This window comes from Numida meleagris, chromosome 5 (genome assembly GCF_002078875.1).
Source record: "Numida meleagris isolate 19003 breed g44 Domestic line chromosome 5, NumMel1.0, whole genome shotgun sequence".
NCBI lineage: Eukaryota > Metazoa > Chordata > Aves > Galliformes > Numididae > Numida > Numida meleagris.
In genome coordinates, this window is record NC_034413.1 from 49,709,747 (window position 1) to 49,732,680 (window position 22,934).

Consider the following 22,934-nt stretch of genomic DNA (forward strand, 5'->3'; position numbering starts at 1 on the left):
GGTAATCTTGTTGCTTCTTGGACAGTTTTCTCGCAGTTTCATATGAAGAAGTTTTATGAAATCACATACCCAAACTTGGTGGCAATGTCATAGACTTGTTTTTCATGCTGAAGAACCTTCTCTCTGTCACCCTCAAAGAGCAAAGTAGCTACACATAGTATGTTGGGATCAAATCCTTTGAACTGCAGAGAGAAAATCCTTGCATTATGTCATTGCCTGTGTGGTCAAATGCAAGCAACAAGTTTTTGCTTTTCGTATACACAGCATACCCTCTGGTCTGTAAGCATTGTTTGTTGTTGCAAATAAGAGGAAATATCAGGAAAAAACACTTTTCAAAAAATTTACCCCAAAAGGAAAGCAATTTTTTTTCTTGATAAGACAAACATTTACAGCTCACTGAAGTGATAGAGTTGATGTGTCACCTTTTTTTTTTTAAACACCTGTTCAAAAAAAAGAATAGTCAACAGCTCTCTACCTACTACTGAAAAAAGAACAGTTCTTAAATGCTTTCAGCAATAAGGAGACATTTATATTCTATCAACTATTACTTCATCAAAGCATGAAGATGACTACAATGACCATAAACATCATTGTTAAAACAACTGTTTTGAGAGCAATGTGTCACAGGAAAATCTCTACATTTGGGAAAGCACCATAGAAGGAAAATAACTTTTAAATACGGGGCAGAGAGAATAGGCCAGTTGAAATGAGAACACTATTATAGTTGTAACTACTACAGGTGTAATGCAGTCAGGATGTTTGTATAACTTTGTTTCAGTAGTAAGAGTTGAAGAGGCAAGATTCAGATTTTCAAAACCAGTCCAAAAAGTAATAGTCTTATTTATTTTCTATACACATTTTTGATTATTAATTAGCTCCAATAAACAACCAGTACTAAGCAGGTTTCAGAAGGAAAGGAAAGGAATGAGGACATTCTGGATCAGGTTGGGCAGGGCTCTAAGCAACCTCATCTAGTTGTAGATGTCTCTGCTCATTGCAAGGGAGTTGGACTAGATCAACTTTACAGGTTCCCTCCAAGTCAAACAAATCTATGATTCTATGGATATAAAGCTGCAATAAAATTTAATGACCTTTTCACACTTGCAAAGGGTTAAAAAAATCAGGAACAAAGTATTTTTAGTACATATATTGATCAATTTTTTTTGTTATTATTTCGTAAAAAAGCCTTTCCCTTTCCAATGTTCATCTCTTCCAGTCTCCACTCTGTTTGTGGTAACTTGTTATTTAAGCACCAAAGCAGATTATAAGAAGACACATTAATCGTCAAGAGAGTTAATTCATTCTCTGTATTCAACAGTCAAGCTGAGAATACATCAGTTACTTGCTATTCTATTTAGTGTTTCCTTGACTGAATAGATGATCTATACTGCAACTTAACCGAAGGTAACAGGAGGGCCCAATAAAAAGCAAGGAGGCAGAGCATCTTGGGGTGGCTCAGTCCTTCAGTCAATGACCTCAAATCTGTATGGTGATGCCAGCCTGAAATGTCCAAATCAGAATTTCTGAAAAGGATATTGCATCCTACCACCCCAAAAGAGCACCATGAAAACTGTAATTTGAAAGAATATATCCTCATAGGCAAAGAATCTCTCTCGTTCATTAGTCCTACAAAACCAGCACAGACAACTTCAGTAAATATATATATGGTTACTGCAGCGATAAACTCCAACCACAGGAATAAAGGTCTGTTAAAATACCATTTTACAGTCCCTTCTCATTGTAGAGCTTTTTTTTATTTCATCTAGTATGAATCCTTTCTTCTGTTCTGCTGTCTTGACTATCATGCTCAGGAAGCACCTCACAGCTCTCTCCAAGAGTAACTGGAGGAACTAGCTACAATGTGACCTGGTAGACAAAAACAATACCTAGAGCACTTCTTTACTAGTGAACAGTCCCAAACTACAGGAAAGCATGAACAGAAAGATTTTGTGCCTACTCTTTTAAGTGGTAACATTCAAAGGACTATTTCATTCAATAAAAAGAATAAAAGTGTTAGTCTGATGTGTTCTGATGTTTGTTTTTTTTTTTTTTTAAAGTTTAAAGTAAAGTACTATAGCCAATGTAATGAATGGCATACTCAAGAAAGAAGCTAAGTCACACAATGGAAGCCTTCATATAGCAAGAGATCACAAAGCTTATCACTATCCATAAGGAGCACAACATGAATTACAGGGACCAATTTGTTATCTACAAATATCTCATGGTCATTAAAACTGCTCTCTCTACTCTGAATGTGTTACCAGCAGAGCTTGTGTCAGCATTACTGTTTGTTTCATTTCTCAAAGCGTTCCTTTCCTCTTGCAGAGCTGGAAGGATTGGAATTGACATACAAATCCCTTGGTAAGCAGTAGTGCATGTTGCCAACTGAGAACAGTAGGTGTTACTACGATTTTTTTCAAACTGACAGCAATCCTATTGCCAAAACCTTTACTCCTGTACTACAGAAGCTTAGGGAGGATAGGCAAAATAATTTTGGGATTGTATCTAAATAGATAATCCTTTGCAAAGTGAAGTCAACAAAAGACTCATGGCATTCTCTACTTCAGCAGATGAGAACAAGAAGCAGAATCTGCTCAAGATCATCAGTACTAGCCACTGGCTTTCAAGAAAGGTCACTCCTTGAAAATATTCAATACTATAAAGTCAGAATTCAATGTTCACCTCCTCTCTCTGTCTGACAGTTGTTTAAATCCAGGAAGATGCCATTTGAATACGCATATTCAGAGGAACTCTCTAGTTCATTTTGGAAAAAGAATAACGTGAAAGTTTAGGTAAAAATCAATCTAGACTAAAAAGTGGTATTCATTGGGATGAATTTCAGAAAGACAGCAACGCTTTTTATACAGTAGTTCAAATATTGTGAGGTTCTCCCAAAATTCTAGATTAATGTAATAACACAGAAGATCACACCTCCAAAAAAAATCTGAGAAATTAAAAATGCTAGCCTCAATCCATTGGTATTAACTGATGATCAGTGGACTGCAAGCTAGGCAGGCTGGAACCAGTCTTGCTCTGTCATCAATTCACTGTTAGACAAGACACTTCAATCTAATCTACAGATACAATTGTTGAAAATATACGTGAGAACATCTTTTAACTCTTCAAACAGATAATCTTATTTTGGATTAAGATAACTTGAGATTGCATAACTGATTCTACATCATTATATAGAAACTCAGAGTTGCATTAGAGACAGTACATTGCCATCTCAAATTCTATGGATAGCATGCAAAGTTCTAAGCAGTATTAAACCCTAAAACAGTTACCTTTGTGATGTAGAATTTTTTCAGTCCATCCAAAAATGATGTAAAAATGGAAGCAACTTGTGGTTTAAGAGCGTGACCTTTGGCAAAAAGCAGAAAAAACACATTAATGTACTCAGTATTCTTTAAAATTCTTCCTTCAAAGGGCAAAAAAAAATAGTGTGGTACACAAAGTTGTAAGAATCATTTGGAGCACTTCGATAGTCATAAACAAAGGAACCTTTCTCAACTAATTTAGAAGAAACTTTAAGAAAAGGTTTTTATTAATTTTTTAAGAGGCATACACACAACTGCACACAAATATTCCGTTTGACACTTAAATTAAAGCTATCCTAGTTTAGATCTTCACAAGTATATTGCACATGGAAAATTTCAAAAGAACACTTCATTAGTTTCATGCTATAAAACTAAGCAAAACCACTGACCTTTTTTTTTTTTAAAGTTATGCCAAAATCATTGAAACCAACAGCCAAAAAATGGTGCAAGTTAGGAGCAATTTTTTCCTTAATGGTTATGTCACGCGTGCAAAATCTTCTACATAAAGTTAGTAATTGCTTCCTTAATCACATACGGAGAACTAAAATTACCAGGATACATAAATGGTGTCTTGGAGTCTGTTAAATTAACATCTCTGCCTCAGGACTAAGTTAAATTGAGATGAAAGCCTTTTACGGTTTGTTCCATTGTTTTCAGTCACAAGCAACTTCTGAACTCCCATTACTGCTTCATTTTAACAGTCTTGCATCTGGTCTACACGCTGTGAGCCCAATTCATAAAAAAAGTTATGCACCATTTACATGATGCTTCCTTCTAAAATACTTCACGAAGTATTTCCTCCTGAATAAAGCATGAACTTCAGTACTTCATTAGTCTCCTTTCCTCTTCAGTAAAGAGAGCTCTCACTGAAGATATGAGTAAAGCCCCAAAAATATGCCTCTAAGCACACTTAAGTGAGGACACAAAAAAGCAGCAGATAACAAAAGGGCATTAACTTATTAAACCACAATCCATAAAAACTGATCATAATTCTACTTAGTAAAACCACAAGAAAAACTTAGAGGCACCTTAGGCATCTTTTACAGATGACTGTATAAACTGCAACCTCAGGTCAAAGCCAAAAAGTAGAAGACTCATCAATGCAGTGTTGGATTTAAAGCTTATAATTGGTCAAACTTTTCCCCAATTGAAAAAAAAAAAAGGCATCCACCTATTATACATGTTTGTGAGAACGAGTACAACACAAAAGGATGATCAAATAAAGCAGTAATGCTTGCTAGGCTCTCAGGTTTACTGATACAACTATTTCCATTTGAAACAAAGTTCAACTTTCTCATCATCAGATTAACGCCATTTAAAGTCAATATTCATTACAGAGGCTTCAGTCCAAAACAGATTTCAGGAACTGTCTTGTTCTAGTAGTATTAACAGTAGATTTTAAGGTCACACTCCACATTTTTATCTGTGCCCAATTAAAATCACACAGCCTCAGCAAGTGTGTCAAGTTCCATGACCATTAGCTTTTTGGGTAGTGGAATTTTCAGTTCTCTGCAACACTGTCCTGAACCAAGCCAGAACACACCTTCTGCCAAAGTTTCTACAGTTGAAAATGACAGTTTCCCTTAAGAAGGCCTCAAAAACGACTGCTTTGCATGTCTGACCTTGTCCTGTTTATTATTCTCTGGATTTGGTAATATTCTAGTAGCTCCACTGACTTTAGCCTATAGCTTAGTTCTGTTTGCACACAACTATGGTATTTACCAGAACTAAACTTCTTTATTTTTCTTGAAAAAAAGAAAGCAAGCAAAACAAGCCCTCATTTTTGAGGAGTTTCACTGCTCTTCCTCACCTCCCCAAGAAGAATCATGGCCATATTACAGAATTTTCAAAATAAACCGCTGTGTCTCAGGAACTTGTACACAGCCAGTGATGCAATTAGGAAATTTAGACCAACCTATTTTAACCATCTAACTTAACTACAAAATAAGATGCCTGCATTCTGAATCTCACCCTACCGTGATACCTGACTTGTCATTAATGTTCTTCACAACAAAATGTTTCAAGTACTATACTATAAAATTATCATTCTGCTCCTTCAGCGCATAATATTATAATAAAACTATTATTATTAAAAATAATAATATAGAGGCAGTATCTCCAGTATTTTAAACTCCCTAGTAGGCTACGCGCTTTTAATGGGAAGACTGCAAAAAAAATCTTATGCGTCTACATGCACAGCATGGCTTTTTACTGACTTATTGTCAGCAGTGTTTTTCCAGAGGCAAAGACAGACCTCCGTTTCTGAAAGTACAAGTTATAACACTAAGAATTTGAATGTAGAGATCATCACCTTCTTTGTCTAGTTTTGAAGAAATGAATTCCCAAATAAGATGAACTTTTTAGACTTCTTTCTAAAAAGAAAAAAATCAAAGTCCTTGGAAAAAAATATTCATCTGAGAAAATCTACTTACCAAATTGAAACTGTGCGTTGTCGACAAGGCGAATTGATGCAGGAGCACATCTCTTGGGGACAGTTAGGGAAATGAGAGAAATGAAGAATAAAAAGTCTATGAATGGATGTGCCGAAACTCACGACAGCGATATTTCCATTTAAAAACAGCATACAAGGAGCAAATTTGGCATCAGAGATCCATGGCCATTGAAAAGTAGTGGTAAACTTGTAGTAAAGTAGTAAACTTGTAGAAAAGTAGCGATAAACTTGTTTTCACTTGAGAAGCAACTTCTATTAGGTATGTTTGTGTATAATGCATGGAGAATATTCAGTTTAACATCAAGCCAACACGGACATAGTCCCAAAATCTTTGACCTTGATGTATAGAGTGTATTTCTGAATTGCCGTAATGCACTAAAGTACCATATTTGTTCAGAGTATCAAGCTTACGGTGCTATGCAATCATAAATACATATACATTACAAATCACTAAAAAGTGACTTGTTGTTCCTGGTTAACTCCTGTAGATGGATAAATAACAGCTGCTCACTCACTTTCCTCCAAAAAGATAAAAGCAAGAAAATTTGTGGGTTGAGATAAAGTAAAAGGGGGAAAACAAACAAACAAACCACCCCACACAAGAAAGGAAAACAAGTGATGAAAATGCAATTGCTCACCATCAGTCAGCAAATGACCAGACATTCCCCAAGCAACAGTAACCCCTGAAAAACTTCCCCCAGTTTTATTGCTGACCTTGACACTATGTGGTATGGAATAGCTGTTTCATTGATTTGGGTCAACTGTTCCAATTGTGTTCCCTCCAAATTTTTTGCTCATCTACAAACTACTTGTGGAACAGCACAAGAAACAAACCTTGTCACTGCATAAGCACTGTTCAGCGACAGCTAAAACATCAGTGCGTCACCAACATTGTTTTGGTCACAAACCCAAAGCACACCATCGTATGGGCTGCTATAAAGGAAAAAGCAGTATTCTGATGTTCAGATCACAATTAAAGTCTGTGCCTAGGACCAATCTAGACTCTGCACTGCACAGAAATCTGGAAACCAGTAAGAACAGTCGCCTTCAACTGAACAGCTTTCTGGGTCATACATAAATGCTCACAGCCTGTAATATGCAATGGTGGTGTCCAATCATGCAATGCGTGGTCATAGGAATACAACAAAGTCTGAATTTTAGGCTAGCCTTCATCTAATCGAATGGATGTAGAAGTATTCCTCTATCACTCAATTTGGTATGTTCACTCTACATCGTACTGCTAAAGCATATTTTGTCACATAACAGCAGAAGGGGGCAGAAGGAAGAAATAAAACACCTTACGAGGCAGGTTGACAGAAAAAGGCTGGATGAGTGGTTTTACTGACATCAACCCAGTCTACAACCTGCAGGTTGGTTATTCTTACATTAAAAGCAGACTAGCAAAGACCAAAAAAACAGCTTTTCAGTAGGAGATCATAGTAATTGCTACAAGACACCAGAAGAGTAAGTAGTTCAGGCTTAAATAAGCAGCGAAACAGTAGTAGCAACAGAAGCTTAGCAACTGAGCAACATAAGTGGCTAATACTGTATTTTTTTCTTCTAACCCCTAACGTGGGGAAAAGACACTAGCTCCTTAATTGACTTAAAAATGTTGATCAGCTGTACAATTAAGCATTTTGAGGTTGCTTAGATACCTTTAATATGAAGAACAAGCACCAGCAGTAAAAGTATGTGACAGAAGAACTGGCAAGTGCTGATAACTAGCACATACATGTCACTCACATACCAGTTGGAACATCTGGCTTGGAACATTATGTCATTAATTTAGACCCATCACTGGAAATACGTAAAGTTGTATTTAGTTTGGCATTAACTAAAATGTTTCTGATATTACCTCCCCAACTCAGGAAATACATTCCTCCATTCACTGAAGTGATTTAGTACATTTTTGCACAGTGCCAAGGAAAGTTAGTCTGGAATTGTAAAGAAAGAGGCTAGCCAGTGCAAGACTTGCTTGGAAGCACAGCTATCAGGAAAAGCATTACACAATTTGGATACCGATGTCCAAACTTTGCTACCTGAAACCCATTTCCCTGTTGTCTGACCACACTATTCAGAAGGCTCTATTGAAACAATGAAGTTTCTAAGGTTTCTTAGGTTTCCACACCTAAGTACAGTTCTGCCTCAGAATACCCAGCTCACTCAAACAAGCTGCTGCACTTCAAGAAGCATTCTCTGCACCCTGCATATGCAGCCGCATCCTTCCACTGCATGACTGTTGTTCCTTTATCACTTTGGAATCAGAAATCAACTGCACTTTACTTGTCTTTAAATACTGGTCACTTTTACGTACTTGTGAATAAATCTCCAGATAAAACTCTCCACTGAAGGAGATAAAAAGCCAAAGTCTCTGCCCTGCAATATGCTAACAACTTCCACAAAAAAAGAAAAGTCATCAGAAGGCACATCCACAATTTGGCTAGAATACTGAACAAACACAAAATATGCTCAATCTTTTACTGCATCATTTCCAAAAGGCATCAGCACACTCCTAGTCCTAGACCCTGGACAAGGTTAGAACTAGTACACTTGCACAAATTCAACATTAAGCTTCTCCTTACCTGCTTTGCCACTTCCCTTAGGCAGGCCACCCCTCGTTCAAAGTTGGGGAAGACCACAGAGCCATATTTCTGGTATTCAGGAAGTGGGCGAATCTTTATCGTAACTTCAGTAACCACTCCCAGAGTTCCTTCAGGAAAAAAAAAAAAAAAAAGCTCAGTTGTAAAGTGCTACAAGATGCAATTCCTGCAAACCACCAACAGTTGCTTAGCAGAATATTCTCAGTTAACGTAAGTCAGAAGTCTCAAAACTTCAGTATTGCAGTAGAAGGTGATTTATTCCCAGTAATTTACATGGTCAATTCCTACAAGCAGCCTTTAAGTCATGATGTTTGTTACTAGATGCATATAGTAACTCCACAGATCTGTTATAAGCACTGTTCAGTTGTTTAACTTCAGTCCTAAAAAAAAAAAAACACCTTACTGTGTTATCCTAACACACACACAAAAAATAATGCCTGTAGAACACCATCCATAGACACACTGGAAGCCACAGCATTAAAGATGCTCAAATCAGCAAGCCATTACAGAAGCTGAATTAAATGCAGTTACATGAAATTACCTTCAGATCCCATAATAAAGTGATGGATATCAGGTCCTGTTGACATGCGAGGTACTTGACAGTTTTTTTCAACTATTCCTCTGGGAGTTACCATTTTTATATGAATCACCTGTTTAAACAATATACAATGACTATCATACTACCATTAAGCATAGATTTTTTTTGTATGACATTTATTTTCTACAAGACGCATGTTATGCTTGATACAGTTCAGCTCTGCAGATTTTATGCATTCTATACGCAGCTCCAAGAACTTTGGGGATAACCTGAGGACTATTACCAACAACTGTTTTTAAATGCAGCACAGTTTGCCCACACAACAGATCGCACTAAGTTCTATGCCAAATCAAATCAATTGTTGGCCTCACGCAGACAGTACCAGCTAAGACTTCTTTTTTCTTAGCATAGACAGTGTTGTTCTTGAATACTAGCATTTAAATTCAGAATATACATGATACTTCAGAAGGGAAAAGAAAAAAAAGAGGGCTTGCAGCAGAAGGAATGTTCATTCTTGCTTAAGCTTTCCATTAGAACTAGCGCTTGATGAAGCTAATCTAATTCAGAAATCAGCTGCTACAGAAATACTTCTAATAATAGGAAAGAAAAAAAACCTTTGTGAAACACACTGTCAATTTCAAGTCTTCCATAAGAATGATACATATGTAGGCTTTTCCCCCCCATACTATTCAATTCTTTCTAAAAAAATCCTTCCTTGGTTTAAGTGAAACTTTTGAATACAAATTACTGGGATTTCAACTGGTGCCCTTAAAACCTTCAAGCACAGGCAGCTAAGTAATTTTCATCCCATTCAAGAACTTCATTATATACATTTTATGAATCATTGATTCTGTGGATTTTAGGGAGCATACCTAACACACTATTTCTAGATATGATTTCTCAGAAGGTATACACTTTCCCAAAACTTTCTCACTGTGACATTAGGAAGGTTATGAGCTGTTTTGAATCAACTTTGAAACTAATTTTCTCCTAATGAAAATTTCAAAAGCTGCGTTTTAGCCCGAAGTTTTGCTCCCACAGTAGAAAAGCCTTCTGTATTTTACATCTTTCTGCACAAGCAGAACTACAGCATATTGTAACGCTTCAGGCAGTAGGGTACAGATAATACTTTGTTAGTTCTAGCAGTTTCAAGAAGGCATAATGAATAAAAACTTTATTTTCTGCCAAGTTCCTTCACTGATAGTGAAGTGTCATGTCTGTCCACAGAACAAAAGTGTTTGTGAATATAACGTGATGAAAAAGCCTGTGTTGATAGGGGATACATTACAAAATGTGTGTTGCAGGAAAAAAAGGAGGGAAAAAACAGATAAGAAAAGGCTATTATGAGGAAAAAGTTTAAGTTCAAAGCAAAGAGACAGGCAAATCTGAACAGTGATGAGCTGACTTCAATATATTCACTATAACAGGAAAAGTAGATTTAATTTGAAAAATGTTTCAGAAATAAATTTACCAGCATTAATAAAGAGATGAACCATTTTAATGCTTCAAACAATTAAGAGTATAATACTGCCATTCCTAATCCCTTGCTTCCTTCCCTATTGCTCTGAGGAACCATGCAATAGGATTACGATTCACTCTTGCGTACACAGAGGGACAATTAGATCTGTCTGCTGGTTTGAAAAAAGCCTACTAGATTACAGAAGTAGGATGGTAGAAAGAACTGATAGTTGGCTGTCAGTGTGAACTGATTCCACTAGATAACTTTGAGTGGTAGGAGATAGCATGCACTGTTGGAAAAACCCTACAAATTTAACAGGATTATTATTACACTGGATTATCGGAGTGTGAACAGTGGAAGAAAGCAACAGGGTAAGGATAAATCAATGCAATTCCTCAAGCTAGCTAGTAAATAACAAATTGAAACACTTACATTAGCAGTAATGTTTACTAATACTAATACCAAAAACAAGCAAACAACGATCTCAGTCAAAATTTGATGCCAAAACTGTATCACTGATAACAGAAATGCGGTTTCCTCTCCCTTCTCCCTCTCATGAGTCATTACAAGAGTTAAACCTCCAATTAGAATAATAATTAATTAGAACAAGTACTAGAAATATTTACCAGATCTTCAATGTTTCCATAGATGTTTTTCTTCATGCCTGATGCTCGTGTTGCTACCCATCCTCCTAGTGAGCTGAATTCCATGGAGTCTGGTTCATGGCCTGTACAGAAGCCACTTTCAGAAAGCTAAAGAAAGGAAAAACATTCTACAGAGTCTGCATTTGCTCAGGACTTCAAAATCTCAACATTTTAGTTTTGCTTGTTTTAAAAAGGGTTGGAAGGAGAATCTGGGGAACTACAGGCCTGTCAGCCTCATCTCTGTATCTGACTGTTTCCCACAGTATTTTCTTGGAGAAGCTGGTAGCGCATGGCTTAGACGGATGTACTCTTTGCTGAATAAAAAACTGGCTGGACAGTCAGGCCCAGAGAGTGGTAGTGAATGGAGTTAAACCCAGCTGGCAACCAGTCACGAGTGGTGTTCCCCATGGGTCAGTACTGGGGCCCGTCCTGTTTAATATCTTTACTGATGATGTGAATGAGGGAATTGCATGCACCCTCAGTAAGTTTGAAGATAACACCAAAGTGGGAGGAAGTGCTGAACTGTTTGAGGGTAGGAAGGCACTACAGAGGGATCTGGACAAACTGGATTGATGGGCTAAGGCTAACTGTGCAAGCTTTAACAAGAAGTGCCAGGTCCTGCACTTCCGTTACAACAATCCCACGCAATGCTACAGACCTGGTGCAGAACAACTGGAATGCTGCATGAAGGAAAAAGATCTGGGGGTATTAGTCAACAGCCCGCTGAACAGGAGCGTATCCAGGTAGCCAAGAAGGCCAACAGCATCCTAGCTTGTATCAGAAATGGTGCAGCCAGCAGGACGAGGGAGGCGATTGTCCCTCCATACTCAGCTCTGGTAAGGCCACATATCAAGTACTGTGTTGAGTTTTCGGGCTCCTCACAACAAGAAAGACATCAAGGCCCTGAAGCGTGTTCAGAAGAGAGCAATGAAGCAGGTGAAGGGTCAGGAGCACAGGCCTTATGAGGAACAGCTGAGGGAATTGAGACTGTTTAGTCTGGAGAAGAGAGGGTTCCAGAGGAGATCATATCACTCTCTACAACTACCTGAGAAAAGGTTGTGGCAAGGTGGGGGTTAGCCTCTTCTCCCAGGTAACTAGTGATAGGGTGAGAGGTAAAGGCCTTAAGCTGCAGGAGGGAAGGTGATACTTCAACAGTTGGACTAGACAATCTTAATGTTTCTATAACTTTATGAAATATCCTGACAAGACACTCAATTATTTAGGCACAAATTCTGTCTTTGATACAAAAATGAAACGCAGATTGATTCTGCTCCTACTGTGCATGTGCTGTGCTACATATCAGCCTGTAATACTCCTCCCCCATACTTTAAAACTAAGACCTCTATTTTTGTAAGAAGGTGAGAATTCAGATACATATGGAAAAAAATTATAACTAAGTAACTGCCAACTTTGCACAAATGCTGCCAATAAATAAGGCACTTAATCTCTTGTTCTTTCCATTCTAATGTGATATGCAGCAGGTCTGCAGAAAATGGGAGCAAATTGCCTGTACTTAATTCTCTCAAGGAGTGATGTGTTTTAATATACAGCCATCTGGTTGGGCTTCCTGTATGCAAAGCTGTCAACTACTTGTGATGCAGATCATGCATTCCTGTACATTAAGTAGTCACTTGTTTCTCATTTTTCTGTATTAGCTTGGCTTTGCCATCTGCACAGCACCTGAGGTTGACTGGACGCCCTTAGAATTGCAACACCAAAGCTGTCAGGCAGAAAGAATTAAAGACCCAGAACTCTCACACTGATAACTGTGCTAGTGTTTGAGACTATCAGTTTGACTGGGCAGCTGAAATACTTATGTCCAACTAGACTGTTGTAAGCACAACACATAACGTGGGTCATTAACTACATTCTGTAGTACAAAGTGATTCTAACTTTAGTGATTGAAAGCTATTTCTGTGTAACATTAACAGTGATTTACCAAGCTCATGGTCCTTTCACTTACTGAAGAACTTGTGACTATAGATGCTTACTGATCACTTTAGGGAAGGGTTGAAACCTGCATTCTCCTCATTCTCCAGGGGAACAAGAAATTTGCTTCAGTCACAACTTACCTACTTCTACAGTGTATATAAACACAAGCACAGCAAAGGTCCAGACTTTTGAATACTTGTAACTGACGGGGCATGCACAGAGCAGTAGGTTCAAACTCCTTGAACAACACTGTATAAATAGTACGTGCTAAGGACACTTAAAGAATAGGGGAGAGATTGTGCTATGAACTTTCCAGATGGAAGAGATGGCCATCATGGCCTTCTCATCCAAAACACATGAGTATGTACTACCTTTTCTAGAAAATCATAATATGCTTGATAATACTCATCATAAAAATAATAATAAAAAACTGTTCTAGCTTCATTTCTCTTTGTCACCTCTGGTTCTCTTCTGTTGACTATTAATCCACATTCTTTTCTGATAAAAGCAAGCAACTTGAGGCTCCTATATAGAGCACAATGTAATATATAAATTTATGAATATATCTTCTCATCTTACAGAAAATGGTGTCTTAATTAAGCTACAATCACACATACTAGTGAAATTTATATTAATGTTTAATGTCCCATTCAAAAACACTTTTTGTACAATATTTGGTTTCCTAGATCTGTTAGTTATTTAGAACCCAGCTCTTGATGTTAGTTACTGTTGTAAAGTTCACAATAACTAGAAGTGAGCTAAACTTCTAAGTAAGGTCAGCACTCAAAAAATCCAACAGAGTAAGAAGCACCACACCTTTCCACTGCAACACAGTTTCTACAGAATGCTGGTAAAGACAAATGCTGCAATAGAAATTAAAATTCCTGTGAACATCCAAGGAAAAAGAAAATCCGTGTCAGCACTATCTCGTAGAAGACTAGCGGGAACAGAACAAAAGATCCTTTACATCTACTGCTAATACAGTCCAGCCTTAAAGTGAAATTCATTTCACTCTTGCATATTTTGATTACTGATGCAGTAACACAGTTTCTCTGACAGAAAAAGCCTTTTCCACTCTAGCTTTTACTGCCACACCAGCAGGGACTCCTGCCAATTACACATTCCACCTCCTTGCCACCGGAACTCAATTTCCTCCCTTCAAGCCCTGCCCATTTCATTTAGCTGCACTTGCCACATGTGCACAGCATTCACCTTTACTCTGGATTTCAACTTTTTTTTTTCCACCCACCCTGCTCATCTCTATTTTGCTCGTGCTGCTGCAGTATGAAAATCCCTCCATGCTCCTGAGATCCTTCCATCCAAAGCTTACTTAATACTAGCAAGCTGTAAATCTAGCAGTCTTTCAAAGCAATCTTCTTGGCTGCACTGTCCAAATATATGCAGGTTGCACTGACAATAATGTCTCCTATTTATTTCCATGGAAACTACAACAGATACAAAGAGCACAACAACACTGTTTGATAGAGCAGATTCTCAGCTACAGAACACTATTTTTCAACAGTCACCACCATTGCTATGTATTCGCGCTAGCAATGAACAAAAGTCTGCAAGTCATGCTCATAAAGATCTGCATGGCTGTCCGGAACATGGCCTGTCTTTCACATCTCTGTTACCACTGCTGAAACACACCACTCAGTGCCTCACTGTGCTCACGTCCACTGGTTGGTTTCCATAAATGTTCAGTAAGCATCGATAGATGTCAATGGGTGCAATTCTGTCTGCATGGAGGAACTCAGTGACACACTTCCTGCACACTTCCACTTCAGATACCACTTCATCAGACTGCCCCTCTGCTGCCATTTGTCACTGGGCAACAGAGTGTAACAGCATATTCATGAGAAGGTTCAACTTCTACTGCTGCACCACCAACATCTGCCTCTGCCATTGTGCGCCAACATAATAAAATAGGAAGCATTACTTTCAGAGCAACTCTCATAGCTATATTCTATCTGCATTTCAGTGGACATTCGCACTGACATTAATCACAACTGTGCTTGTTTTGTGTAGTATAATCTGAGCTTAACTTGGAGTCTTCATTTTTATCACGTTCCACTTAGTGGTTCTGTACTTCCAGTTTGTATAGTAAGAGTTTTTAAAATACACACACACACACTAAGTGATCTGATTTGATATTCTTCGCTCACTGAGAGAGTTGCACAGAAGTCCCAAATGTATTAAGAATTGTTCCACATACATTAACTTTTGTAAGAACACTAGTTCATTTTCCAGTACTGAACAAATTGACAATCAGTACTCTTCTTATAGTCCAGAACCCAACTGAAAGATTCTAAGCTTTCTGATCAAAAAGATTCAAAGAGGACTATAATAGCAGTATCATAACCCGTAAGAGTTATAAACAGAAAGGGGATTCTGTTCCTTACTTTAAGTGAAGGAAGAAGTAGTAGCATTTAAAGGATAGAATAGTAGCAAAATATCACAAACTACCACCCTAGGGAAAATAAATAAATAAAAAGGTCTTTTAAACAGAGAATACACACAATTTTCATTTTAGTTCAAGCTTTAATAGTAAAAGAATTGGAAAGGTTAAAATATTACATTAAATGATATAAAGGAACAAAAAATAAGAGTTAGGAAAGACCACCTTTCTAATCATAAACTGTTCTGTTAGTGAAACAAGATTTTTTCCAAAAAAGTAATCTGGAAGAAAGCTGTTCAAACTAAAAACAGCCTTCAAATTTCTGTGTATTTGTAAAGTGCCCTTAGGCACTAAGTTCAGACAGCAATTAGCTATCAAAATAATCAAGTCCTGGAAGTTAAGCAAGCAGAACTGCACATCCTTAAGAACAGTAAACACACACCTACAACCTGCCTGATTATTAAGGAGCACTGAGAAAGACCCTGAAAGGGTGCTCTGACTCATCTGATAAACTGCAGTTAGAGGTCACTAGAGATCACTCAGAAGTAAAGGTGATCTAACTTTTCACTGGACCCTTATTTTAGCCCACTCTCCTTCCTTCATGCTACTTTTTCATAGCCAGTCTTAAGCAGCAGCAACTGCAGCAAGTCTGTTATATGCTCTGACTCTTCTGAAGTAACTACCTCTGGCCCAAGTAACTACAACATGCACAATAGAATGAATCTAAAAAACTTGTCTCGGTATTTGGTACCAAGCATCACGTCTTTCCAACACAGTAAGGTCTGAAATAAAAAGCACAGTGTTACATCCTACAAATTGCCAACTTATTAGTGTACGAGCATTTTGTGTCTACAGCTAAAAGAAAAAAATGTCATTTAAAAACGCGCATCAAATACATGGAAGCACAAGAACTAAGCTAGAATTCACTGGCCTAGACAAGATATGAGGAACAACAGGGAATAATACGGAGAAATACTAGATGTCTCAGAAGATTAATAATACCTGTTTTTCCAAATCTTGTCCAATAATGCCAGCTTCCACACATGCTGTTAAGTTCTTCTCATCTATCCAGAGAATCCGATTCTGTTAAGAAGCAAATCAAAACTAATAATCAGTGGTTTTTTTCCTTCTCTAATGCTATATTATCAACAATATCTAGTTGTACAAGTTAATATTAACACAATTCTAGTTATTACAGCAGAGGAAGCTGAGCCTCCCCAGTCCCTCTAACAGTCAGACATCAGGTTAGAGTTTCTACAGCCTCTACTGTAAGTAACATTATTAATCAACTCATACTGGCAACATTCACAGAAGCAAAACAGAAAGGTCAGAAAGAATTAACACAAAAATCCTACAGAAATTAAAATACAGCATTCTTCAAAATGAATGCAATTTAAGGTGCCAGAGTCTGAATATCTGGACATTAAGCATACTTCAAGAAAAGTACTCTTGAATAAACTCCCTAGGTTAAACAGACTGCACTGAAGTACCCCAGCTCAACCCTGAGATTTTGACAGGCTAAATTAGAAGATATGATATAAGATGTCAAAGTATGTGTGTACTTCAGAAATTTATCTGGTCTAATCTAGAAGGATTAGACCTGTTTACCTGATGGGAAACTCACTGACCCATCAGAATATTCTATTAACAGGAAAAGAAGCACTAAGCATAATCATTAAGGACAATCCATGAAGAAGAAACTAACAAATCTGGGTTTAGCTCTGTCTATAGAGAAAATCCCACAGAAGCTTCAGCTTCAGTTCTTCCCTGATAAGTGTTTATAGAGTTACAACTAGGATTGATAGTTCAGAACAAAACAGCATTACAAAGACAATTTAAAGTCATCAGTAGAAAAAGGCAAGACGCAACAACCCTTTGCTTTGCAAGTTCTGGAACAAAGACTACAGCGTAAAAAGCTATATTTACATTGCTTAACATGACGCTATTTTAGTTTCTATAATCTATGTACCGAGTGTCTGTCCTCCCTAAATAAAGCTAGTATCACTCATTTTCAACAAGAATCACTATCTGAAGGACTTACAGATGTATAGTTTCATATAGAGATACATGGTCATCTTTTATTTCTTCAGTGAAGGCTGATTATATATCTATTCTTTTTTTAAAGTCTGCAAAAAGCAATGAAATTTACAAGAATGAAACTTCCTGCTGGCCTTTCACTTAACTCAGACAATTCCTATATAGAAGAATAGTAACTTCCTCTGATTTTCTCTTATGTAAAACTGTACAAAGACTCAGGAGTAGGATTTTTTTCTAAGTATATAGGTCATATGAAGCACAGGACTAACTTCAACAAAAATATCATTTAAACTGAAGACGTGCTAATTTAATCACTATAGTACAATTTAATACTTCCATCTTTTCTTTATTGTTGTTATTCTCTAGTGATTCCTTTCTCTGAAGTAATGTAAGACAATTTAAATTTCAACATATTTTTTTCCTAGAAAAGATACATACCATTTGTGACGTATCCAGAGAGACAATTGTTCTTTTCTCTTCTTCAGGGCATTCAAGGGCACTAGAGACACTTGTTCCACCTGAAAATATCGGACGAATATTGCGATTGTAAAATTCTCAGGTAACTTCTCCCCCACCTTCTACACACCCATCCTTCTCTCTCTCTCTCTCTCTCTCTCTCCTTCTGAATTCTGCACTTATTAAAGACCACTGAAATTAGCTTCTGGAAGCTAATAATTAGTATTCTAAGGATGTCCCTGCTCCCAAATTGAGAGTTTCACACAATCAGGGCAACAATGGCTTTAGCAAAAGGCTTTAACAGCACCTGATAACAAATCATGACATTCTGACCGTCTCATCTGCTGTTGTAAAGCCTAGAACATAACTTTAAAACAGGGAAGGATAACAAAGTCATTCAAGAAACAGAGATAGCTGTGGTTTCTATATATTCTACTGAGAGTACTAGAAAGGATACTACACTTCTACCTAGAAAGTGGGCTGAAGAGATCTACTTAATACAGGAACGCAATGCTTACCTGAAAGCAAGTAAGAAACTGAAAAAGGTATAACTATAAAATGGATGAATAAAAACAAATATCAAACTTCTCTGGAGGTTTCTAATGTATCTTTACAGCACGTCACAGTCTCCAAGAAGTTTTTGGCTTCTCAAAGACTACAAAAGCCATAGGAAAAAAAAAGGACTAGAATGCTACATAGATCCTCACCAAGCTACATGTACAGTGACAGAGCCAGCTAGTAAAACACCAACGCTCTTCAAGAGCAGCACAACCTGCCACTTTTGTACCCAAGGACAGGAAAGGCAGTGTTTTCGTTTAGTATTAACTCCTAAAATAGCTCGAAGAGTTGATCATAGTTCAGTATACCAGACTTGGAGAAAACCAAAAGATCTTCCTGTATCCCAGTCAACGAATGAGAACTAGTCAATATTGCTGCTCTCAACTATACTCATTTACAGGTACCCAATAAGATTTGTAGCAGTCAAACAACTGTATCTGTGAAGCACTTTCAGGAGAAACCAACTCTGTTAGTTTGATATGATGTTTACATGACATGTTTAGATTCTCAAACAGTAAACATCCTTCCTACATGGGCTATATGCTTGCAGCATAAGTACCAAGGCATCAACTTATTGCACAGAATTAAGAGCTCCTGACAAAACACTTGTCACAGAAATAAGTTTGTGAAAGCCAACATCTCATGTCACCTGATGTGTAAGTCAAAAACAGATAGCTTACACACTTTTTCCTCTAAACCTGGTAAGGTAAAGTATAATTAATAAACTGAAGCCATTTTTAAGTTCTTTAGTCTGAGAAGGACCCAGGACCCAGAATAGTTCCAAGGCAAATAAGTAGATTTCAACTTCACATAAACAACTCCCTTGCACTCTTAATATTGTTGTTTTTTTTTAAACACATGTTGACTTCTGCTCAGCTGAGTACAGCAGCTATTAATAGTGCAAGATTACAGAAAATAGAAAGCATTTAAAATACAAGGGTAACTCCGAAAGAAATGCCTCTTATTATATTACTAAAACCACAGACAAACTGAATTCAAGTAGAATAATTTTGGACTAGCAATGTTAAACAGATTGGATATTTAATACTACTTACCACCAAATGGTATTATGCAGAGATTATGTTTGCAGGCTAATTCCACAATTTTAACAACATCTTCATGGCAAACTGAAAAAGAAGTTAAACAGGATTTATGCTTTAAATATCACAGTCTGAATACTCAGCAGCTCCTTTTCTGACACTAGCAAGGAAGACATTTCAAAGAGTTAGGCACTAAAGAGCTGGACTCAAAGTTAAAAGAGCTCCAGGGTACACTTTAGACATAAAACAATTCTACTTTTAAAGAACTTACTTGGTTTCCTGCTCACAGACTGAGACTTTCTGGGAATTCTCAGGGTAAGATCAGCTAACAGACAGGTTAGAATTGAGATAGATATCCGGAACAACAAATTAAGTTCAAATCTTTACTGAAAATAGGTTTCAAATCCATTTTAAGTGAAATTAATCTTCTCTGAGAGTTGAAAAACAAAATTTGTGTCTTCCTGGCTGATATTCAATTTCAAAAGAAGGGCTGCTGGTCAAATTTACTTTTTCACAATACACTATGTATCTGGTCAAAGATGAAATAGAAATGCTTGTGCACAGGGAAGGAAAAGGACCACCAAATAAAGACCAAATATACTATGTACCTGAGTTTGTGCAAACAGAGAATGAGCAAGAATGAAAAAAACAAACAAACCAGGCTTACAGACTCTGGCTATTTTGCTCTTGCAGTACAGAGCAGCTTTAAATCAACACAGTCAATCATTTTATTTCAGTTGTTTTTGGAGCTGCAAAAGAAGTGGTGATTAAGTCCATAGTCACCAGAGCTGTTGTGTCAGTAACTGTCCTCAAATATTCGAGATGCATCTTACAGTGTCTCTTTGTATGTTTCCCATGTGATTTTTTTTTTCCCAAATGAAGAAAGAAAACTAAGCTAAGAGTAATCTTGGGGTTTCTAATACAGTGCAGCTATTCAAAGCATCAGCAAGTTATAAAAATAGCTGGATTCATACAGCCTAGGTACTTAGACAAGATGATTTTTTCACTAGCTATTGAAGAAGAGAACATGGAAAATAGATCCTTGGGACCTGAGAAACATGACTCAATTAGAAAATTCACACAAATGAACAAATCAGTTAAACTATCCATATTCTTCTACTCAATAAAAACAAGCATCGTTTTCCACTACACGTTTTTAACTACAACAGCATTAGTGATTATTCTACTTTAAACAGGTCTAGCCTGCACAGCCATTTCTCCAAGTCAACTGCCCTTCACAAAGTGTTTTGATAGGAGCTAACAGGTGTTACACTTTTTAAATATTATTTCAGTACAGTATGTCACAAGACCAAATTTTTTAATGCAAACATTTAACCACCCTTCTACCATCACATACTTAAAAAAACCAGCAAGATTTGGTCTGCCATTTAGACAACTATTGTTGGTGCATATACAAGTTCACATTATACTGCAGTTACTTAAGTCACGAATTCAGCTGTCATCTGAAATTTCAGTTATATTTAATAGTAAGTTTCACTTCCCTATTAAGTAATGGGACTTCACAGGCAAAGACTGCAATCCAGATGTTACAAAATCATGATTACCATACACAAAAAAATCCTTTAGGGTTTCTGAAGATGAGTGAGGCTGGCCAGACAGCTTCTTGATGACAAGAAAGCACAGGAATTTAGAAAACAGATCAGAAGGAAGAAGGGGAAAAAAAAATTAAGCTTACCAGGCCATACAACTATATCAGGAATTCGTTTAAACATTCCTTCCCTGAGTACAAATATCTCATGTAGGCAGTGACCTGAAACACAAACGATAAGTAATCAAGTTCAAACAGGAAGCATTTGAAGTACAGTTATATAAATGAACTTCTCTTACCATGAGCTCTGAATACCCTATCTTCTGCATCCTGTGAATATGAGATTTTAGTGGCTCTAAGATCCTGAAGAAATTCTTCATTTACAATAGATGGAGGTACATCATTAACATTTAAAGATGCCTACAATACAAGAAAATATTTTCATTAAAGATAAGCTCCCTCTCACAGCATTTCTTTACAATTAATAAGAACAATTTACCACTAATCAATATCAAAAACACAGCTATTTAAGATAAGAACTACTAAAGTTCTTTCCCTCATCTTCAGTCATTGATCCATTTGCCTTGCCCAGTGTTCGTCTGACTAGATGCACACACAGTAGCACATCCTTACTTTTCTTCCTGACAAGTCTGGAGAAATGAACAACCTTATGAGTGTATAATAGGCAAAATACTTGTCTTAAGGAATTCAAGAGAAACAACTGCCTGAACAGTACTGAAGACGCTCATGTTGATTATCAAAAGTTCAAAATTTCTCATACAATATAAGAAACATACTTGTGCCATTTAGTTCACTTTGTGAACGTAACTGTAATGCTTGTAAATGCTTTAAATGTTGACTAGTGAGATCTGAAGAAGGGACGACTTCACCTTCAGCAAGAAAGTATTCAGATGATTACAATGATCTATGGCATACTTGCAAGAAACTATATAAGGTTACATAGAAATTAAGAGGACTTACAGTGATTATTTAGTAAAGATATTTGCTTTAGGTAGGTTCACAACTGACAGCTCACAAAAAACTCAGAGGCTCAAAAGGATAGCTAGTTATTTGTTTTACACTTTTCATATAAGACACTTGACCTTGTGAAAATACAGTTTTAATAATGATTTACTTCTGAAAAAATACACGCTGCTTTGACTTGCTTTTTAAGGACGATGCTATATTTGAAATAAGGTGTTAGACATCAGAGAAAAAGGTCTTTCCCTCCAGCATATTCACACTGTCACCTACAAACACAGAAACTGAAGATTAAGGTGAAATCAGGCAAGAGGCATACTGCTGCTATGAGATCCTGATTTTAGGGGCCAGTCACAATAAGCTGAGGGCTGCTGCTCTTAGCTCTTGTTAGTCTGCTATTAATGTACATTCACACAGTGCTATTTGACAAACTCAAAAGCAGAACTCAAACCTGTAAAACATGAGGAAAAACAAATATTCTAGTAACAAAGTGGTTAAAGATCTTTGAACAAAGAAAATTCCTGTTAGCTCTCCTTTTATTTTCTATTTCAAACTTGTTTCTCCATGGATTTTTACGGATAGAACCATTTTGTTTCATTTCAAGTTGAGCACCAAATGCTTGATGATCTTGGTTCTCTATGGGAAGAAGACAAGCTACCTAGAACTATAAAGATTCATTACAGATAACTATCTTGTGTTTTTTTTCCCCCTCTTCTACAAGAATTTACTTATATTTTAAAGATGAAAAATGAAAGAAAGTTAATATTCATTTTTACGTAGGATGCCAGACAAAAATAGTTTTTTCTTATGGGAAAGAGATATTTTAAAAGTTGTACGTTGAAAAGTTAGAGAGGAAACATACATGAACTAGGTTTAAACTGCTGTCTTTTGAAGTCTAGACTGAAAAGGGATAAAGGTCATCAGGCCTCAAGCAGCAGCAAAGCAGGTACATTTAATGTGGTAAGTTACA

At 36.9% G+C, this 22,934-nt stretch overlaps 1 protein-coding gene across 2 annotated transcripts in view; it reads right to left on the minus strand.

Annotated features, from left to right (window-relative positions):
- The window catches only part of AGPS (alkylglycerone phosphate synthase), a 79,960-nt gene that overhangs the window by 16,832 nt on the left and 40,194 nt on the right, over positions 1-22,934 (minus strand). For both annotated transcript variants that reach the window (XM_021399141.1, XM_021399139.1), the window contains 11 exons: positions 21,283-21,403; positions 21,131-21,205; positions 19,450-19,521; positions 17,819-17,898; positions 16,346-16,426; positions 10,996-11,121; positions 8,914-9,022; positions 8,355-8,482; positions 5,753-5,804; positions 3,288-3,364; positions 70-182 (listed from right to left, as the gene is read on the minus strand). In XM_021399141.1, the coding sequence (XP_021254816.1) occupies positions 70-182; positions 3,288-3,364; positions 5,753-5,804; positions 8,355-8,482; positions 8,914-9,022; positions 10,996-11,121; positions 16,346-16,426; positions 17,819-17,898; positions 19,450-19,521; positions 21,131-21,205; positions 21,283-21,403 (1,034 nt within the window). The remainder of the gene's footprint in view (positions 1-69; positions 183-3,287; positions 3,365-5,752; positions 5,805-8,354; positions 8,483-8,913; positions 9,023-10,995; positions 11,122-16,345; positions 16,427-17,818; positions 17,899-19,449; positions 19,522-21,130; positions 21,206-21,282; positions 21,404-22,934) is intronic.